Below are 20,483 nucleotides of genomic sequence, written 5' to 3' on the forward strand. Positions count from 1 at the left end.
ATAATTCCACTTTGACATTATGGGGTATTGTGTGTAGGCCAGTGACAAAGAAATCTCAATCCATTTTAAATTCAGGCTGTACACAACAAAATGTGGGAAAGGTCAAAGGGTGTGAATACTTTCTGAAGGCTCTGTCTGTATGAGAAAACAGCTCTCCAGGAAGTCAGTCATTCACCTCCCTGACTTATCAGCCTGATGGCCACCTGTCCTGTCCATACACTGTCTATCTTGTTATACGTGTTATATATGTTGCACACACACTCAGTCCCGTTTCCACTTCCACACGCATGCGTTCAGTCTTCAGAGCCTTGTCTACACACACGTCAGTCATTGGGAAAATGGTGCGTGTGTTTGTGTGGTTGTCATGGCCCAGTAGAGGTGCCATCGTGCTGTAGGGTCAGTGGCTTTACTTACAGAGTGGAGCACCGTCTGGCATGGGATTAGGTGACATCACACGCCTGACTAGACCTGCCATCACTACCCTTCATCTCACCTTGTTCACTGTCCACCCACATACTTAACATTTATCGTGTGTGTACGTTTATCTCAGTGTTTTAACCTGTCTCTCTTACATAATTAATTCCCCTCAGTCAGACACAACCTTAAACACTGCCGCCTTATCACAGTCAGTCACCAGCCACCGCTGGCTACACAGTGGTTATGTCATCAACACACACATTAGAGATCAACAGCTCAGTCAGTCACACAGACAGAAACGCCAGAGGGTCTGGTGCGGTGTGTCTTGTGCTGCCCTACCAGACATAGCCTCCAGGTGAGGGTGAGGTGAGGTGTCTGGTTTCAGAGGGGAAAACAACTGCAGTTCAGTTCTACCATCCTTTGTGATGTAATTCAGTACCATTCCGTTTGGTTTGTAAGTGACCTTTTAGAGGTCATTTGAGTACATTGTAAATGAGTATGGTCCAGTTTCTTAACATATCAACCAGGAGTACTTGTCCTCAATTCCAAAGCTGCTGAATGGAAAAAGAACTAATTTCTGATAACTTTTATTTCCAAGGTTATGGCATAATACACTGTTTACATAATAACCAGTAGGGTTTGTGGACAGAGCACTCAAACAAAAGGAACGCATTACTGAACTACCAGTAAACCATTCTTACAGTGAGGGGAAAAAAGTATTTGATCCCCTGCTGATTTTGTACGTTTGCCAACTGACAAAGACATGATCAGTCTATAATTTTAATGGTAGGTTTATTTGAACAGTGAGAGACAGAATAACAACAAAGAAATCCAGAAAAACGCATGTAATTTTTTTAATACATTTATTTGCATTTTAATGAGGGAAATAAGTATTTGACCCCTCTGCAAAACATGACTTAGTACTTGGTGGCAAAACCCTTGTTGGCAATCACAGAGGTCAGACGTTTCTTGTAGTTGGCCACCAGGTTTGCACACATCTCAGGAGGGATTTTGTCCCACTCCTCTTTGCAGATCTTCTCCAAGTCATTAAGGTTTCGAGCCTGACGTTTGGCAACTCGAACCTTCAGCTCCCTCCACAGATTTTCTATGGGATTAAGGTCTGGAGACTGGCTAGGCCACTCCAGGACCTTAATGTGCTTCTTCTTGAGCCACTCCTTTGTTGCCTTGGCCGTGTGTTTTGGGTCATTGTTATGCTGTAATACCCATCCACGACCCATTTTCAATGCCCTGGCTGAGGGAAGGAGGTTCTCACCCAAGATTTGACGGTACATGGCGCCGTCCATCGGCCCTTTGATGCGGTAAAGTTGTCCTGTCCCCTTAGCAGAAAAACACCCCCAAAGCATAATGTTTCCACCTCCATGTTTGACGGTGGGGATGGTGTTCTTGTGGTCATAGGCAGCATACCTCCTCCTCCAAACACGGCGAGTTGAGTTGATGCCAAAGAGCTCAATTTTGGTCTCTTCTGACCACAACACTTTCACCCAGTTCTCCTCTGAATCATTCAGATGTTCATTGGCAAACTTCAGACGGGCCTGTATATGTGCTTTCTTGAGCAGGGGGACCTTGCGGGCGCTGCAGGATTTCAGTCCTTCACGGCGTAGTTTGTTACCAATTGTTTTCTTGGTGACTATGGTCCCAGCTGCCTTGAGATCATTTACAAGATCCCCCCCATGTAGTTCTGGGCTGATTCCTCACCGTTCTCATGATCATTGCAACTCCACGAGGTGAGATCTTGCATGGAGCCCCAGGCCGAGGGAGATTGACAGTTATTTTGTGTTTCTTCCATTTGCGAATAATCGCACCAACTGTTGTCACCTTCTCACCAAGCTGCTTGGAGATGGTATTGTAGCCCATTCCAGCCTTGTGTAGGTCTACAATCTTGTCCCTGAGATCCTTGGAGAGCTATTTGGTCTTGGCCATGGTGGAGAGTTTGGAATCTGATTGATTGATTGCTTCTGTGGACAGATGTCTTTGATACAGGTAACAAGCTGAGATTAAGAGCACTCCCTTTAAGAGTGTGCTCCTAATCTCAGCTCGTTACCTGTATAAAAGACACCTGGGAGCCAGAAATCTTTCAAATTGAGAGGGGGTCAAATACTTATTTCCCTCATGAAAATGCTAATCAATTTATAACATTTTTGACATGCGTTTTTCTGGATTTTTTTGTTGTTATTCTGTCTCTCACTGTTCAAATAAACCTACCATTAAAATTATAGACTGATCATTTCTTTGTCAGTGGGCAAACGTACAAAATCAGCAGGGGATCAAATACTTTTTTCCCTCACTGTATACTGCCTCATAACATTGACACAAATGATGCTATTATTATTAACGGCTTTCTGCTGTGTTCTTGTGTTGTTGATGATTACAGTTGGAGTCTGACAGTTAGGTTGATTAAAACTAAAAACATTGGGGGCTTGGCTGATTCATTTCCACAGAAGAGTTATAAACACCTCTGAAACATTAGGCCTCCTCTGTAGAGACCACAGAAGAGTTATAAATACCTCTGAAACATTAGGCCTCCTCTGTAGAGACCACAGAAGAGTTATAAATACCTCTGAAACATTACAGGGTTTGCACAAGGTGCTTAAAGTACTTGAATTTGGTACTCTGAAATTCAAGTACTGGAATACCTTGCAAATCAGACATTTTCTCAAGTTGGTACTTGAAAAGTACTTGAATTAAAATGAGAAGAGAACAGATAATGATGAAATATGTTTATGAAAAATATTAGAACAATTTGTCAATTGTGACACACCTTTCATGCATATAAATCCAGCCATGGTGGTCTTTCTCACTATAAAAAGAGACAATTGTTTACTGTGTACTCTCCACACATCTCTCCTCTCCATACAGTGGGGGGAAAAAGTATTTAGTCAGCCACCAATTGTGCAAGTTCTCCCACTTAAAAAGATGAGAGAGGCCTGTAATTTTCATCATAGGTACACGTCAACTATGACAGACAAAATGAGAAAAAGAAATCCAGAAAATCACATTGTAGGATTTTTAATGAATTTATTTGCAAATTATGGTGGAAAATAAGTATTTGGTCAATAACAAAAGTTTCTCAATACTTTGTTATATACCCTTTGTTGGCAATGACACAGGTCAAACGTTTTCTGTAAGTCTTCACAAGGTTTTCACACACTGTTGCTGGTATTTTGTCCCATTCCTCCATGCAGATTTCCTCTAGAGCAGTGATGTTTTGGGGCTGTCGCTGGGCAACACAGACTTTCAACTCCCTCCAAAGATTTTCTATGGGGTTGAGATCTGGAGACTGGCTAGGCCACTCCAGGACCTTGAAATGCTTCTTACGAAGCCACTCCTTCGTTGCCCAGGCGGTGTGTTTGGGATCATTGTCATGCTGAAAGACCCAGCCACGTTTGAGGTTGAGGTTGTGGACAGGTGTCTTTTATACTGATAACAAGTTCAAACAGGTGCCATTAATACAGGTAACGAGTGGAGGACAGAGGAGCCTCTTAAAGAAGAAGTTACAGGTCTGTGAGAGCCAGAAATCTTGCTTGTTTGTAGGTGACCAAATACTTATTTTCCACCATAATTTGCAAATAAATTCATAAAAAATCCTACAATATGATTTTCTGGAGAAAAAAAATCTCAATTTGTCTGTCATAGTTGACGTGTACCTATGATGAAAATTACAGGCCTCTCTCATCTTTTTAAGTGGGAGAACTTGCACAATTGGTGGCTGACTAAATACTGTTTTTCCCCACTGTAGCTCCATACATCCCTGAGAGAGACAGAGAGGTGTTTCAGACTAACCGCTCTCCTCTCCATATCTCCATACATCCCTGAGAGAGACAGAGAGGGAGATGGAGAGGTGTTTCAGACTAACCGAAGTGTGAAGCCACATCTGATGCGACAGGCAGCTCAGTGTGACGTGGGAGTAACTTAGAAAGGAGGGCAGAGCCATCGGTCCATACTGAAACCTGCCATCGCTCTATGGTTACATAAACACCACAGCACAGATTAGGGACGGGGGCGTTCAGCAGATTCCTCTCTTTCTTTCCCTGTTATGTAACGTTCCGATGGGAACGAAGAGAGAGGAGGAAAGAAACAAGCGTCCTCAGTGTCTCTAATGGGAGATGATATAGAGGGCCACTTTGTGTGCGTGTGCACATGGATTCCATTGGTCCTGCAGTTAGAGACGTACTGTATACAGGTCGGACCAAAACTCTAATCTGAAGAGAAGACTGTGGATGTTTGCCTGTTGTGTACATTCTGTACAACATTACAGTAAACACACAGCTGGTCAAATGCTGACAAACCATAAGTGTAAAATTAGGTAACCCCATGGAGAACAGTCGTGTTTTTGGTCCACACTCAAATCAAATTGTATTTGTCACATGCGCCAAATACAACAGGTGTAGTAGACCTTACAGTGAAATGCTTCCTTACAAGCCCTTAACCAACAATGCAATTTTAAGATAGATTACCAAAAAAAACAGAAAAACTTTTTATTTTTATAAGAAATAAAAGTAACAAATAATTAAAGAGCAGCAGTAAAATAACAGTAGGGAGGCTATATACAGGGGGTACCGGTACAGAGTCAATATACAGGCTATATACAGGGGGTACCGGTACAGAGTCAATATGCGGGGGCACCGGTTAGTCGAGGTAATTAAGATAATAGGTACATGTAGTTATTAAAGTGACTATGCATAGATAATAAACAGAGAGTAGCAGCAGCGTAAAAGAGGAGGGGGTGGGCAATGCAAATAGTCCGGGTAGCCATTTGATTAGATGTTCAGGAGTCTTATGGCTTGGGGGTAGAAGCTGTTTAGAAGCCTCTTGGACCTAGACTTGGCGCTCCGGTAACGCTAGACGTGCGGTAGCAGAGAGAACAGTCTATGACTAGGGTGGCTGGAGTCTTTGACCATTTTTAGGGCCTTCCTCTGACACCGCCTGGTATAGAGGTCCTGGATGGCAGGAAGCTTGGCCCCAGTGATGTACTGGGCCGTACGCACCACCCTCTGTAGTTCTCGATGTGTGCGTGTGTGTGTACGTGCGTGCGTGCGCTCTCGCTCGCTCAGCCATCTAAAGAGGGCACGGTCTCCCATTGACTTCTACTGTGCCTTGGGGCAGGAGTCACTGGACTACTCCATTCATTTTCACAGGGAGGGACACTTTCTGGATAGTGGCATTGCTCTGTCTCTCTCCCTCTCACTCTGTCTCCTCTATTCTCTCTCTCCTCTATTCTCTATCTCTCTCTCTTCTATTTTCTCCTATCTCTCTCTTCTCTATTCTCTCTCCTCTCTCTCCTCTATTCTCTCTCTCCTCTATTCTCTCTCTCATCTATTCTCTCCTCTATTCCCTCTCTCTCCTCTATTCCCTCTCTCCTCTATTATCTCTCTCCTCTCCTCTCTCTCCTCTATTCTCTCTCTCCTCTATTCCCTCTCTCTCTCCTCTATTCCCTCTCTTTCTCCTCTATTCTCTCTCTATGCTCTATCCCCCCCCCCCTCAATTCAATTTAAATTCAATTCAATTCAAAGGGCTTTATTGGCATGGGAAACATTTGTTTACGTTGCCAAAGCAAGTGAAATAGACAAGAAACAAAAGTGAAAGAAACAATAAAAAACAGTAAACATTACACTCACAAAAGTTCCAAAAGAATAAAGACATTTCAAATGTCATATTATGTATATATACAGTGTTGTAACAATGTGCAAATAGTTAAAGTACAAATGGGAAAATAAATAAACATAAATATAGGTTGTATTTACAATGGTGTTTGTTCTTCACTGGTTGCCCTTTTCTTGTGGCAACAGGTCACAAATCTTGCTGATGTGATGGCACACTGTGGTATTTCACCCAGTAGATATGGGAGTTTATCAACATTGGGTTTGTTTTCAAATTCTTTGTGGATCGCTGTAATCTGAGGGGAATATGTGTCTCTAATATGGTCATACATTTGGCAGGAGGTTAGGAAGTGCAGCTCTGTTTCCACCTCATTTTGTGGGCAGTGTGCACATAGCCTGTCTTCTCTTGAGAGCCAGGTCTGCCTACGGTGGCCTTTCTCAATAGCAAGGCTATGCTCACTGAGTCTGTACATAGTCAAAGCTTCCATTAAGTTTGGGTCAGTCACAGTGGTCAGGTATTCTGCCACTGTGTACTCTCTGTTTAGGGCCAAATAGCATTCTAGTTTGTTCTGTTTTTATGTTAATTCTTTCCAATGTGTCTCTTTTAGTTTTTTCATGATTTGGTTGGGTCTAAATGTGTTGTTGTCCTGGGGCTCTGTGGGGTCTGTTCGTGTTTGTGAACAGAGCCCCAGGACCAGCTTGCTTAGGGGACTCTTCTCCAAATTCATCTCTCTGTAGGTGATGGCTTTGTTATGGAAGGTTTGGGAATCGCTTCCTTTTAAGTGGTTATAGAATTTAACGGCTCTTTTCTGGATTTTGATAATTAGCGGGTATCGGCCTAATTCTGCTCTGCATGCATTATTTAGTGTTTTTCGTTGTACACGGAGGACATTTTTGCAGAATTCTGCAAGCAGAGTCTCAATTTGGTGTTTGTCCCATTTTGGGAATTATTGGTTGGTGAGCGGACTCCAGACCTCACAACCATAAAGGGCAATGGGTTCTATAACTGATTCAAGTATTTTTAGCCAGATCCTAATTGGTATGTCGAATTTTATGTTCCTTTTGATGGCATAGAAGGCCCTTCTTGCCTTGTCTCTCAGTTCGTTCACAGCTTTGTGGAAGTTACCTGTGGCGCTGATGTTTAGGCCAAGGTATGTATCGTTTTTTGTGTGCTCTAGGGCAACGGTGTCTAGATGGAATTTGTATTCGTGGTCCTGGCAACTGGACCTTTTTTGGAACACCATTATTTTTGTCTTACTGAGATTTACTGTGGGGGCCCAGGTCTGACAGAATCTGTGCAGAAGATCTAGGTGCTGCTGTAGGCCCTCCTTGGTTGGTGACAGAAGCACCAGATCATCAGCAAACAGTAGACATTTGACTTCAGATTCTAGTAGGGTGAGACCGGGTGCTGCAGACCGTTCTAGTGCCCTCGCCAATTCGTTTATATATATGTTGAAGAGGCTGGGGCTTAAACTGTATCCCTGTCTCACCCCACGGCCCTGTGGAAAGAAATGTGTGTGTTTTTTGCCAATTTTAACTGCACACTTGTTGTTTGTGTACATTGATTTTATAATGTCAAATGTTTTTTCCCCAACACCACTTTCCATCAATTTGTATAGCAGACCCTCATGCCAAATTGAGTCAAAAGCTTTTTTGAAATCAACAAAGCATGAGAAGACTTTGCCTTTTTTTTGGTTGGTTTGTTTGTCAATTAGGGTGTGCAGGGTGAATACGTGGTCTGTCGTATGGTAATTTGGTAAAAAACCAATTTGACATTTGCTCAGTACATTGTTTTCACTGAGGAAATTAACTAGTCTGCTGTTAATTATTATGCAGAGGATTTTCCCAAGGTTGCTGTTGACGCATATCCCATGGTAGTCCTTGGGGTCAAATGTATCTCAACTTTTGTGGATTGGGGTGATCAGTCCTTGGTTCCAAATATTGGGGAAGATGCCAGAGCTAAGGATGATGTTAAAGAGTTTAAGTATAGCCAATTGGAATATGTGGTCTGTATATTTTATCATTTCATTGAGGATACCATCAACACCAAAGGCCTTTTTGGGTTGGAGAGTTTGTATTTTGTCCTGTAGTTCATCCAATATCATTGGAGAATCCAGTGGGTTCTGGTAGTCTTTAATAGTTGATTCTAAGATTTGTATTTGATAATGTATATTTTTTTGCTGTTTGTTCTTTGTTATAGGCCAAAAAGATTGGAGAGGTGGTTTACCCATACATCTCCGTTTTGGATAGATAGCTCTTCGTGTTGTTGTTTGTTTAGTGTTTTCCAATTTCCCCAGAAGTGGTTAGAGTCTATGGATTCTTCAATTACATTGAGCTGATTTCTGACATGCTGTATTTCTGTATTGTTTTAGTGATTCACCACAGTGAAGGCGTAGGCTCAGGTTTTCTGGGTCTCTATGTTTTTGGTTGGATAGGTTTCTCAATTTCTTTCTTAGGTTTTTGCATTCTTCATCAAACCATTTGTCATTGTTGTTACTTTTCTTCGGTTTTCTGTTAGAGATTTTTTGATTTGATAGGGAAGCTGAGAGGTCAAATATACTGTTTAGGTTTTCTACTGCCAAGTTTACACCTTCACTATTACAGTGAAACGTTTTGTCCAGGAAGTTGTCTAGAAGGGATTGAATTTGTTGTTGCCTAATTGTTTTTTGGTAGGTTTCCACACTACTTTCCTTCCTTTATAGCATTTCTTAATATTATTCAATTCCTTTGGCTTTGATGCCTCATGATTTGAGTATTGCTCTGTTCAAGTAGGCAGTGATTTTGCTGTGGTCTGATAGGGGTGTCAGTGGGCTGACTGTGAACACTCTGAGAGACTCTGGGTTGAGGTCAGTGCTAAAGTAGTCTACAGTACTACTGCCAAGAGATGAACTATAGGTGTACCTACCATAGGAGTCCCCTCGAAGCCTACCATTGACTATGTACATACCCAGCGTGCGACAGAGCTGCATGAGTTGTGACCCGTTGTTGTTGGTTATGTTGTTGTAGTTGTGCCTAGGGGGGCATATGGGGGAGGGAATGCTGTCACCTCCAGGTAGGTGTTTGTCCCCCTGTGTGCTGAGGGTGTCAGGTTCTTGTCCAGTTCTGGCATTTAGGTCACCACAGACTAGTACATGTCCCTGGGTCTGGAAATGATTGATTTCCCCCTCCAGGATGGAGAAGCTGTCTTCATTAAAGTATGGGGATTGAAGTGGGGTTATATAGGTAGCACACAGGAGGAAATTTTTCTCTGTTGAGATCATTTCCTTTTGAATTTCTAGCCAAATGTAAAATGTTCCTGTTTTGATTAATTTAATAGAGTGAGTTAGATCTTCTCTATACCAAATTAGCATACCCCCTGAGTCCCTTCCCTGTTTCACACCTGGTAGTTTGGTGGATGGGACTACCAGCTCTCTGTAACCTAGAGGGCAACCAGTGGGTCCGTCTCCTTTATACCATGTTCTCTCTCGATCTTCTGTTCTCTCTCTCTCCTCTATTCTCTCTCTTCTATTCCCTCTCTCCTCTCTATTCTCTTTCTCCTCTCTCTATTCTCTCTCTCCTCTCTCTATTCTCTCTCGCCTCTCTTTCCCTTCTATTCCCTCTCGCTCTCCCCTATTCCCTCTCTCTCTCCTCTATTCTCTCTCCTCCTCTCTCTCTCTCTCTCTCTTCTATTCCCTCTCCTCTATTCCCTCTCTCTCTCCACTATTCCCTCTCTCTCTCCTCTCTCTATTCTCTCTCTCTCTATTCCCTCTCTCTCTCTCCTCTATTCCCTCTCTCTCTCCTCTATTCCCTCTCTCTCCTCTATTCTCTCTCTTCTATTCCCGCTCTCTCTCCTCTATTCTCTCTCTCCTCTATTCCCTCTCTCTCCTCTTCTCTCTCTCTCTCCTTTATTCCCTCTATCTCCTCTTCTCTCTCTCTTCCCTCTCTCTCCTCTATTCTCTCTCCTCTCTCTATTCTCTCTCCTCTATTCTCTCTCTCTATTCCCTCTCTCTCCTCTATTCCCTCTCTCTCTCTATTCCCTCTCTCTCCTCTTCTCTCTCTCTCCTCTATTCTCTCCTCTTCTCTCTCTCTCCTCTATTCTCTCTCTTCTATTCCCACTCTCTCCTCTATTCTCTCCCTCCTCTATTCTCTCTCTTCTATTCCCGCTCTCTCCTCTATTCTCTCTCTCTCTATTCCCTCTCTCTCCTCTTCTCTCTCTCTCCTCTATTCTCTCTCTCCTCTATTCCCTCTCTCTCTTCTTCTCTCTCTCTCTCCTCTTCTCTCTCTCTCTCTCTCTCCTCTATTATCTCTCTCCTCTTCTCTCTATTCCCTCTCTCTCCTCTTCTCTCTCTCTCTATTCTCTCTCTCTCTATTCTCTCTCTCTCTATTCTCTCTCTCTCTATTATCTCTCTCTCCTCTATTCCCTCTCTCTCCTCTTCTCTCTCTCTCTCTATTATCTCTCTCTCCTCTATTCCCTCTCTCTCCTCTTCTCTCTCTCTCTCTATTCTCTCTCTCTCCTCTATTCCCTCTCTCTCCTCTTCTCTCTCTCTCTCTATTCTCTCTCTCCCCCCTCCCCTTCGTCTTTCTTTCCCCTTGTCCTCTTTCTTCCTTTTTCTCTTTGTCTGACCCGTGTATGTTTTGTATCAGGCCTGTGTTTGTGTGTGTGTGTTCTAGCTCTGACGTGTGTGTGTTCACAGGGAGAAGCTGCGTGTGGGGGGGACCCAGTTGGCAGAGCTGAACGTCAGTCTGGAGCGCTGCGCTGAGGTCATGTCCCGGCAGGTCACACCAAGCACCTGGCCCTGATTGGACCACAACCAGGAAGTTTGGACGAGAACATCCAACCAGAGGCCTCAAATTGCATCATATCACAACTCAACAACTTTACTTGAAGCCACTGTTTTCATATGGAGCTGACCTATTTAATTCAGGACCTTTTCTGACTGAATTTAGTTTCTTGTGTGTGGATGTTGGTTTAGAGCAGTGGTCACCAACCGGTTGATCGCCAAGGCATTCTTTGTCTCCAAACATTGCTGTAAAAAACCCAATGATAAATCCTTGCATTCCTATTGTTTTATTTGTGGGCTGCTTCCCAAAAGCCCCATAGGGCTCTGGTCAAAAGTAGTGCACTATATAGGGAATAGGGTGTCTTTTGGGACACATCCATGATGTTTCTGGTGCTTCCTACAGTAGCCATTTTGGGCCTCCATCTCCACACAAGAGTGTGTTAATGGGGATATGGATCTTCCAAATGTTTTGTTATCCTCACACAAACCAGGTTTCCACACAACCATTTCATGCAGATGAATTACCTGAAGCATGAAAAAAGTAACTACCGGTCTGATGGAAACAGGATATGCCAGACAATTTGTTCGTTCGACATGGTGGGATCTTTTTGTTTCTGTAAAATTAATTATGAGAGAAATTGTGGTGGAAATGCCTTTATTTGCTAATGTTGATATAATAACCATCATATCAAAGTAAACTTGGAGTCACGCGATGACATGTTGTGTGGTCCTCCCATTACGACTCGGGAAACCATGCAGTTTATTAGGCTACAGATGAAATAAGTTATGATGAACTTCACAGGGTTGTGAAAGTGCACGGTGATGAGCTTGATGCTCCTTTCCAATAAATATCAAGGGTCTTACTCTGGTGACATGATGATCGATGTGGCTCCGTAATAATCTCATAATGTAGGTAGCCTTCCCACACTGTGTCTGCAGCAGTTGGCTAGAGCGCATGTGCCAAGACCAGAGTGGGTACATTTCCTATATAACGCAACAGTTTTTGTGACAAAACCATCAGTAGAGTTAAAAATGCGATGGAAACCCATTTAACTTGTATTTTTCATTCGGTACGTGGGAATTTAACCGCAAACCTTATTTTTATGTGCACTACGTCATCACGCACAGACTGATAGAAACATCTCTGGTGGGGAAAATGCGCATATTATTTTATGCAGATTTAAGAATATTCTAATGAAAATCTGTCGTAAATTGGATGGAAACCTAGCAACTGGATTGGAATGTTTACACATACAGAATGGCAGTTCTTTATGACACGTTTAAACCCTGAGTCATGCTACTCTTCCTGTTACTAGAGCCTCAGACCTTACATTGGTGTGTGGGTTTTCACTTTCAGCTTGCTGTGCTGTTTTAATGAGGACCTACACGATAAACCCACATTCTATAGAAAATACATGACTGCCCACTTCCATTACTAGCCAACCTCATCTCCATATTCCTCAGCATTCAGGAAACAGACCATGACACCATCTTATTATTCCGTCTGCTCCATAAGTGATATGCGAGGTAATGTAATGAATGGTGATTGGCTCCACTGTCACTGCTCTCACAGGCTGTGACTTACAGTGGGAGTCAGACAGTTCAACGTGACACAAACTATACTATCTGTCTGTTATGGCATCATGGCTCTGCTGGAGGCTTATGATATGACCATCTCAGGCCTGTGTATATATTTATCTTGGATGTGTCCATTTGTATAGATATAAATAGTTAAATTAAAGCACATATTTTTGTTTGAACAATATCATGTACAATTTCTTATATGATGCATTAATGTTTTTGAATTGAATCTCTGATTTAAGTTGCGTTATTGTCACGTTATTTGTGTCATGTCACATTACACACAACTATAAAGCATAGTATGTTGATTTAATGGCGCCGGAGAAGATGGCTGCCGTTTTACAGCCCTCTAACCAATTGTCCTATTATGTGTGTTTTTTTGCGTTATTTGTCATTTATAATAATAAATAATGTTTCTGCCACCGTCTCTTATGACCAAAAAGAGCTTCTGGATATCAGGACAGCGAGTACTCACCTCGTATTGGACAAAGATTTTTTCTTCAACGAGTCGGACGCAAAGGATATCCTACAGACACCCGACAAGGCCCAAATCCCTATCATTCGCGTGAGAAAGAGACAGAGATATCGTGGACGTAGGTCGGGGTGCCTTGTAAGGATCTGACGGCGAGCGAGTAAACTGCCTCTTCCATCAATCCTATTAGCCAATGTTCAATCATTTGAAAATAAATTGGACGACCTAAGATTAAGGTTATCCTACCAACGGGACATTAAAAACTGTAATATCTTATGTTTCATCGAGTCGTGGCTGAATGACGACATGGATAACATACAGCTGTCGGGATAGACAGTGGGGGAAAAAGTATTTAGTCAGTCACCAATTGTGCAAGTTCTCCCACTTAAAAAGATGAGAGAGGCCTGTAATTTTCATCATAGGTACACGTCAACTATGACAGACAAAATGAGATTTTTTTTTCTCCAGAAAATCACATTGTAGGATTTGTAATGAATTTATTTGCAAATTATGGTGGAAAATAAGTATTTGGTCAATAACAAAAGTTTCTCAATACTTTGTTATATGCCCTTTGTTGGCAATGACACAGGTCAAACGTTTTCTGTAAGTCTTCACAAGGTTTTCACACACTGTTGCTGGTATTTGGTCCCATTCCTCCATGCCGATCTCCTCTAGAGCAGTGATGTTTTGGGGCTGTCGCTGGGCAACACGGACTTTCAACTCCCTCCAAAGATTTTCTATGGGGTTGAGATCTGGAGACTGGCTAGGCCACTCCAGGACCTTGAAATGCTTCTTACGAAGCCACTCCTTCGTTGCCCGGGCGGTGTGTTTGGGATCATTATCATGCTGAAAGACCCAGCCACGTTTCATCTTCAATGCCCTTGCTGATGGAAGGAGGTTTTCACTCAAAATCTCACGATACATGGCCCCATTCATTCTTTCCTTTACACGGATCAGTCGTCCTGGTCCCTTTGCAGAAAAACAGCCCCAAAGCATGACGTTTCCACCCCCATGCTTCACAGTAGGTATGGTGTTCTTTGGATGCAACTCAGCATTCTTTGTCCTCCAAACACGACGAGTTGAGTTTTTACCAAAAAGTTCTATTTTGGTTTCATCCGACCATATGACATTCTCCCAATCCTCTTCTGGATCATCCAAATGCACTCTAGCAAACTTCAGACGGGCCTGGACATGTACTGGCTTAAGCAGGGGGACACGTCTGGCACTGCAGGATTTGAGTCCCTGGCGGCGTAGTGTGTTACTGATGGTAGGCTTTGTTACTTTGGTCCCAGCTCTCTGCAGGTCATTCACTAGGTCCCCCCGTGTGGTTCTGGGATTTTTGCTCACCGTTCTTGTGATCATTTTGACCCCACGGGGTGAGATCTTGCGTGGAGCCCCAGATCGAGGGAGATTATCAGTGGTCTTGTATGTCTTCCATTTCCTAATAATTGCTCCCACAGTTGATTTCTTCAAACCAAGCTGCTTACCTATTGCAGATTCAGTCTTCCCAGCCTGGTGCAGGTCTACAATTTTGTTTCTGGTGTCCTTTGACAGCTTTTTGGTCTTGGCCATAGTGGAGTTTGGAGTGTGACTGTTTGAGGTTGTGGACAGGTGTCTTTTATACTGATAACAAGTTCAAACAGGTGCCATTAATACAGGTAACGAGTGGAGGACAGAGGAGCCTCTTAAAGAAGAAGTTACAGGTCTGTGAGAGCCAGAAATCTTGCTTGTTTGTAGGTGACCAAATACTTATTTTCCACCATAATTTGCAAATAAATTCATTAAAAATCCTACAATGTGATTTTCTGGATTTTTTTTCTCTCAATTTGTCTGTCATAGTTGATGTGTACCTATGATGAAAATTACAGGCCTCTCTCATATTTTTAAGTGGGAGAACTTGCACAATTGGTGGCTGACTAAATAAATTTTTCCCCACTGTACGTTCTACCTAATTTCTACCAGCATGTTAAATGTGCAACCAGAGGAAAAACAACTCTAGACCACCTTTACTCCACACACAGAGACGCGTACAAAGCTCTCCCTCGCCCTCCATTTGGCAAATCTGACCATAATTCTATCCTCCTGATTCCTGCTTATAAGCAAAAACTCTGCTTAAACCCGGATGCTTATAAGAAATCCCGCTATGCCCTCCGACGAAGCATCAAACAGGCAAAGAGTCAATACAGGACTAAGATTGAATCGTACTACACCGGCTCTGACGCTCGTCGGCTGTGGCAGGTCTTGAAAACTATTACAGACTACAAAGGGAAGCAGAGCCGCGAGCTGCCCAGTGACACAAGCCTACCAGATGAGCTAAATCACTTCTATGCTCGCTTCGAGGCAAGCAACACTGAAGCATGCATGAGAGCATCAGCTGTTCCGGATGACTATGTGATCACGCTCTCCGTAGCCGATGTGAGTAAGACTTTTAAGAAGGTCAACATTCACAAGGCCGCAGGGCCAGACGGATTACCAGGACATGTACTCCGAGCATGCGCTGACCAACTGGTAAGTGTTTTCACTGACATTTTCAACATGTCCCTGACTGAGTCTGTAATACCAACATGTTTCAAGCAGACCACCATAGTCGTAGCACTAACGTCTGTAGCCATGAAGTGCTTTGAAAGGCTGGTCATGGCTCACATCAACACCATTATCCCAGAAACCCTAGACCCACTCAATTTGCATACCGCCCCAACAGATCCACAGATGATGCAATCTCTATTGCACTCCACACTGCCCTTTCCCACCTGGACAAGAGGAACACCTACGTGAGAATGCTATTCATTGACTACAGCTCAGCGTTCAACACCATAGTGCCCTCAAAGCTCATCACTAAGCTAAGGACCCTGGGACTAAACACCTCCCTCTGCAACTGGATCCTGGACTTCCTAATGGGCCGCCACCAGGTGGTAAGGGTAGGTAACAACACATCTGCCACGCTGATCCTCAACACGGGGGCCCCTCAGGGGTGCGTGCTCAGTCCCCTCCTGTACTCCCTGTTCACCCATGACTGCATGGCCAGGCACGACTCCAACACCATCATTAAGTTTGCCTGATCACCGACAACGATGAGACAGCCTATAGGGAGGAGGTCAGAGACCTGGCCGTGTGGTGCCAGGATAACAACCTCTCCCTCAATGTGATCAAGACAAAGGAGATGATTGTGGACTACGGGGAAAAAAGAGGACTGAGCACGCCCCCATTCTCATCGACGGGGCTGTAGTGGAACAGGTTGAGAGCTTCAAGTTCCTTGGTGTCCACATCACCAACAAACTATCATGGTCCAAACACACCAAGACAGTCGTGAAGAGGGCACGACAAAGCCTATTCCCCCTCAGGAGACTCAAAAGATTTGGCATGGGTCCTCAGATCCTCAAAAAGGTATATAGCTGCACAATCGAGAGCATCCTGACTGGTTGCATCACCGCCTGGTATGGCAACTGCTCGGCCTCCGACCACAAGGCACTACAGAGGGTAGTGCGTACGGCCCAGTACATCACTTGGGCCAAGCTTCCTGCCATCCAGGATCTCTATACCAGGCGGTGTCAGAGGAAGGCCCTAAAAAGACTCCAGCCACCCTAGTCATAGACTGTTCTCTCTGCTACCGCACGTCAAGCGGTACCGGAGCGCCAAGTCTATGTCCAAAAGGCTTCTTAACAGCTTCTACCCCCAAGCCATAAGACTCCTGAACAGCTAATCATGGCTACCCGGACTATTTGCATTGTCCCCCCCACCCCACCCCCCTCTTTTACGCTGCTGCTATGTTTATTATTTATGCATAGTCACTTTAACTCTACCCAGATGTATATATTACCTCAATTACCTGGACTAACCGGTGCCTCTGCACATTGACTCTGTATATATATATATGTGTGTGTGTGTGTATATAGCCTCCCTACTGTTATTTTATTTTACTACGGCTTCTTCTTTCTTTTTTTCTTTTCTTAAAAACTGCATTGTTGGTTAAGGGCTTGTAAGTAAGCATTTCACCGTAAGGTCTACACCTGTTGTATGTGGCAAATACAATTTGATTTGATTTGATTAGTGTGGAACAGTGTGCTGCAGCAGATCCAGCTGAGGTGAGTACGGGGATTAGTGTATGAGGCTAATGACCATGACGTCAGTTGAGACGGCTGAGATTACAGTCTGCAGTGTGAAGCAGAGTGGTTACATGTCATACAGTGGGGGTGGTTGGATGGAGGTCAAAGTGAAACCGGAGTGCTACACTGAACTTCTTGGGAGATTCTCAACCGATAAGTGGTCGAGAAGCGTGTCAATTAGTTAGTAGGAAACCGGAGTAAGCTCCCCTCCCGGCGGCTAGCGCGGAAGTGTTTTAAAATCTGCCACACCCCCTTTGAATCAGCTGTTGTTTTTCTTAGAGGAGAAAAACTATGCTCTACTCATCCTTATAGGCCTATATATAGAATGTATTGCTAAATGTGTTTTTATCACTTCACACATTTATTTTGGGATTCCACCCCTGTAAATGCCATTTGCCTGATGCCGCGCGATTGGAGTAGGAAACTCATTTCATACAAGCGCATGTTTTCTCTCCTCGCTTACACTCCTCAATGACCTTTGACCTTTTACAAAAGCAGGCGAGGAGAGGATGCAAGGAGAGGACGCGAGATTCTCCCCTTGCTTCAGAAACCACAGATACTTGACATCCTGTAGATTAGAAGATAGATCCAAGGTAGAAGATTGCTCTAATCTTGCAGTTAGTGATCCTTTTTTAATGCTGTTTTATTCCAAACCTCTCTTTGATTTGATAAATCATGTGTGACCCTGACCCTAGCTAAGGCCTGGATTCATTCCGATCTGCATTATAGCGTGCTTGACATTTAAAGGTAATTTCCAATTGAGCCCATATCAAATCAAATCAAATTTTATTTGTCACATACACGTGTTTAGCAGATGTTATAGCGGGTGTAGCGAAATGCTTGTGCTTCTAGCTCCGACAGTGCAGTAATATCTAACAATTTCACAACATATACCCAATACACACAAAAAAGTAAGGAATGGGATTTAAGAATATATACATATATGGACAAGCAATGACAGAGCGGCATGGACTAAGATACAGTAGAATATTATAAAATAGAATGGAGTATATACATATGAGATGAGTAGTGCAAGATATGTAAACATTATTAAAGTGACTAGTGTTCCATTTCTTAAAGTGGCCAGTGATTTCAATAGGCAGCAGCAGCCTCTAATGTGCTAGTGATGGCTATTTAACAGGCCTTGAGATAGAGGCTGTTTTTCATTCTCTCGGTCCCAGCTTTGATGCACCTGTACTGACCTCGCCTTCTGGATGATAGCGGGGTGAACAGGCAGTGGCTCGGGTGGTTGATGTCCTTGATGATCTTTTTGACCTTCCTGTGACATCGGGTGCTGTATGTGTCTTGGAGGGCGGGATAGTTTGCCCCCGGTAATGCGTTCGGCAGACCGCACCACTCTCTGGAGAGCCCTGCAGTTGAGGGCGGTGCAATTGCCATACCAGGCGGTGATACAGCCCGACAGGATGCTCTCAATTGTGCATCTGTAAAGGTTTGTGAGGGTAGTAGGTGATAAGCTAAATTTCTTCAGCCTCCTGAGGTTGAAGAGGCTCTGTTGCGCCTTCTTCACCACACTGTCTGCATGGGTGGACCATTTCAGTTTGTCGGTGATGTGTACGCCAAGGAACTTGAAGCTTTCCACCTTCTCCACTGCGGTCCCGTCGATGTGGATAGGGGGGTGCACCCTCTGCTGTTTCCTGAAGTCCACTATCATCTATATATGCAGTGTTTACCGTGAATGCAGTCTCTGCAAACTTTAAAAGGTGCATAGCCGGACAGAGGCGATCGGATTTAATCCCGGTTTGAAGCCCATCATGTCCCTTTGGGACCCTAGCCTATGTCTCTCCTCTGTCTCTGACAGTATGTCTGACAGTATCTGATTCACAGTGAAAAGGGTTTCACTCTACTCCATTACAGCGGTATTATTTGTCACGTGTGACGCTTTATCTTTCGCCTTCACAAAGAAGCACACCCCAGAGGATGAATACTTACTCTCTCTGTTTCATAGCTCTCAGGAAAGGAAGGGACACCACACTTTGGGATCAGTTCAATACAGCCTTCTCTGTTCAGGTCAACAGGTATCACAATACCTGGTTTATCATCATGCATTATTTTCTAGTTCAAAGGTACTGTGTGCTGTAGCCTACGCATCCAGCCATCTTCCTGGTGAAGGGTACAAAAAAGAATATAGACTGACAGAAATAGGTACCGGTACCCTTACACTGTCGAATGCCTTCTATTCTCTGGTTCCCCCAATAAAGATGTGAGGGAGGGAATAGGAAAATGTATCGTCACTCAGGTAGGTTCATAGAATTAGAATTCTATTCCTATGGGTAGGTCATTGTTTGACATGGCCTGGCCAAAAGCCATGACCTTTCAGCTCAGCAGGAAGTGCTGCCCGACCCTTCTGGCTTACTCGGTGGCCTACTTCCCCCAGCCAGGTTGTGACGTGATTGACAGGTGCATTGTCTGACTCGTCAGATTACAGGAGGCTATTTTGTGAATGGACTACGGAGAGGGGGAGGAGGGATTAGTTAATGAACAGAACGTGCAGGGGAGAAGGAAGGAATTAGTGGTCTTTGACGGACAAGTGTTAGGTAGCCAATGGGAGAATCCCAATTGCATAGTCCTCGCGTCCTCTCCTCGCCTCCTCAAAACCCATTGGATGAGAAAGCCAGAGGGTTTTGAGAAGGAGGTGAGGAGAGAGGACGCGAGGAGTATGCAATTGGGATTCTCCCAATGTTCAAGGACAGGGTCATTTAAGGAGTGCAAGTTCAGCTCAGGTGCAGCTTGGTTCACCCACCCACCCTTTAGAGATCATGTGACCAGACTGATCGGGTCTCTCTATCCTTCCCTCCCTCCTTCTGCAGGTACGCTAAATTTAGTCTAATCTCACCCAAATTAGACTGTAATGGGAACAGAAAAAGCCCTCTTAGTGCGGTAGGTAGGTAGAATGGTCCCAGTGGAAACCAAGTGGTAGAGAAGCTTAGACTCCTGCAGAGGACCATGCTGCTAATCACCTGCCAGAAGTTACTGCTCCTGCAGAGAGACCATGCTGCTAATCACCTGCCAGAAGTTTCTAATTTACATAAGTGTTCACACCCTGAGTCAATACTTTGTAGAAGCAGCATTGGCAGCTTTGAGTCGTCTTGGGTATGTCTGTATCAGCCTTGCACATCTGGATTTGGGGATTTTCTCAAGCTCTGTTAAGTTAGATGGGGAGCGGCGGTGAACAGCAATCTTCAAGTCTTTCCACAGATTTGTCTGGGCCACTCAAGGACTTTCACATTCTTGTTCTGAAGCAATTCCAGCGTTCTCATCAAGAACAATGAATGGCTCCATTCATTGTTCCCTCAATCCTTAACAGGCTCCCACTCCCTGCTGCTGAAAAGCATCCCCATAGCATGATACTGCCACCACCATGCTTCACGGTAGGGATGGAGTTAGATGGGTGATGAGCTGTGCCTGGTTTTCTCCAGACATAGCGCTTTACATTCAGGCCAAAGAGTTCAATTTTTGCCTCATCAGACCACATAATCTTTTGCCTTATGATCTGTCTTTCACATGCCTTTTT

The 20,483-nt window shown here is 43.9% G+C and overlaps 1 protein-coding gene across 1 annotated transcript in view; it reads left to right on the forward strand.

The window, feature by feature from the left end:
* Positions 1-11,658, forward strand: part of swt1 (SWT1 RNA endoribonuclease homolog) — a 43,591-nt gene extending 31,933 nt beyond the window's left edge. The window contains exon 15 of the mRNA XM_084163798.1: positions 10,709-11,658. Within this exon, the coding sequence (XP_084019924.1) occupies positions 10,709-10,814 (106 nt within the window). The 3' untranslated portion in view covers positions 10,815-11,658. The remainder of the gene's footprint in view (positions 1-10,708) is intronic.
* Positions 11,659-20,483: the final 8,825 nt, after the last annotated feature.

Source organism: Coregonus lavaretus, assembly GCF_964263955.1.
Source record: "Coregonus lavaretus genome assembly, chromosome: 6".
Lineage (NCBI taxonomy): Eukaryota > Metazoa > Chordata > Actinopteri > Salmoniformes > Salmonidae > Coregonus > Coregonus lavaretus.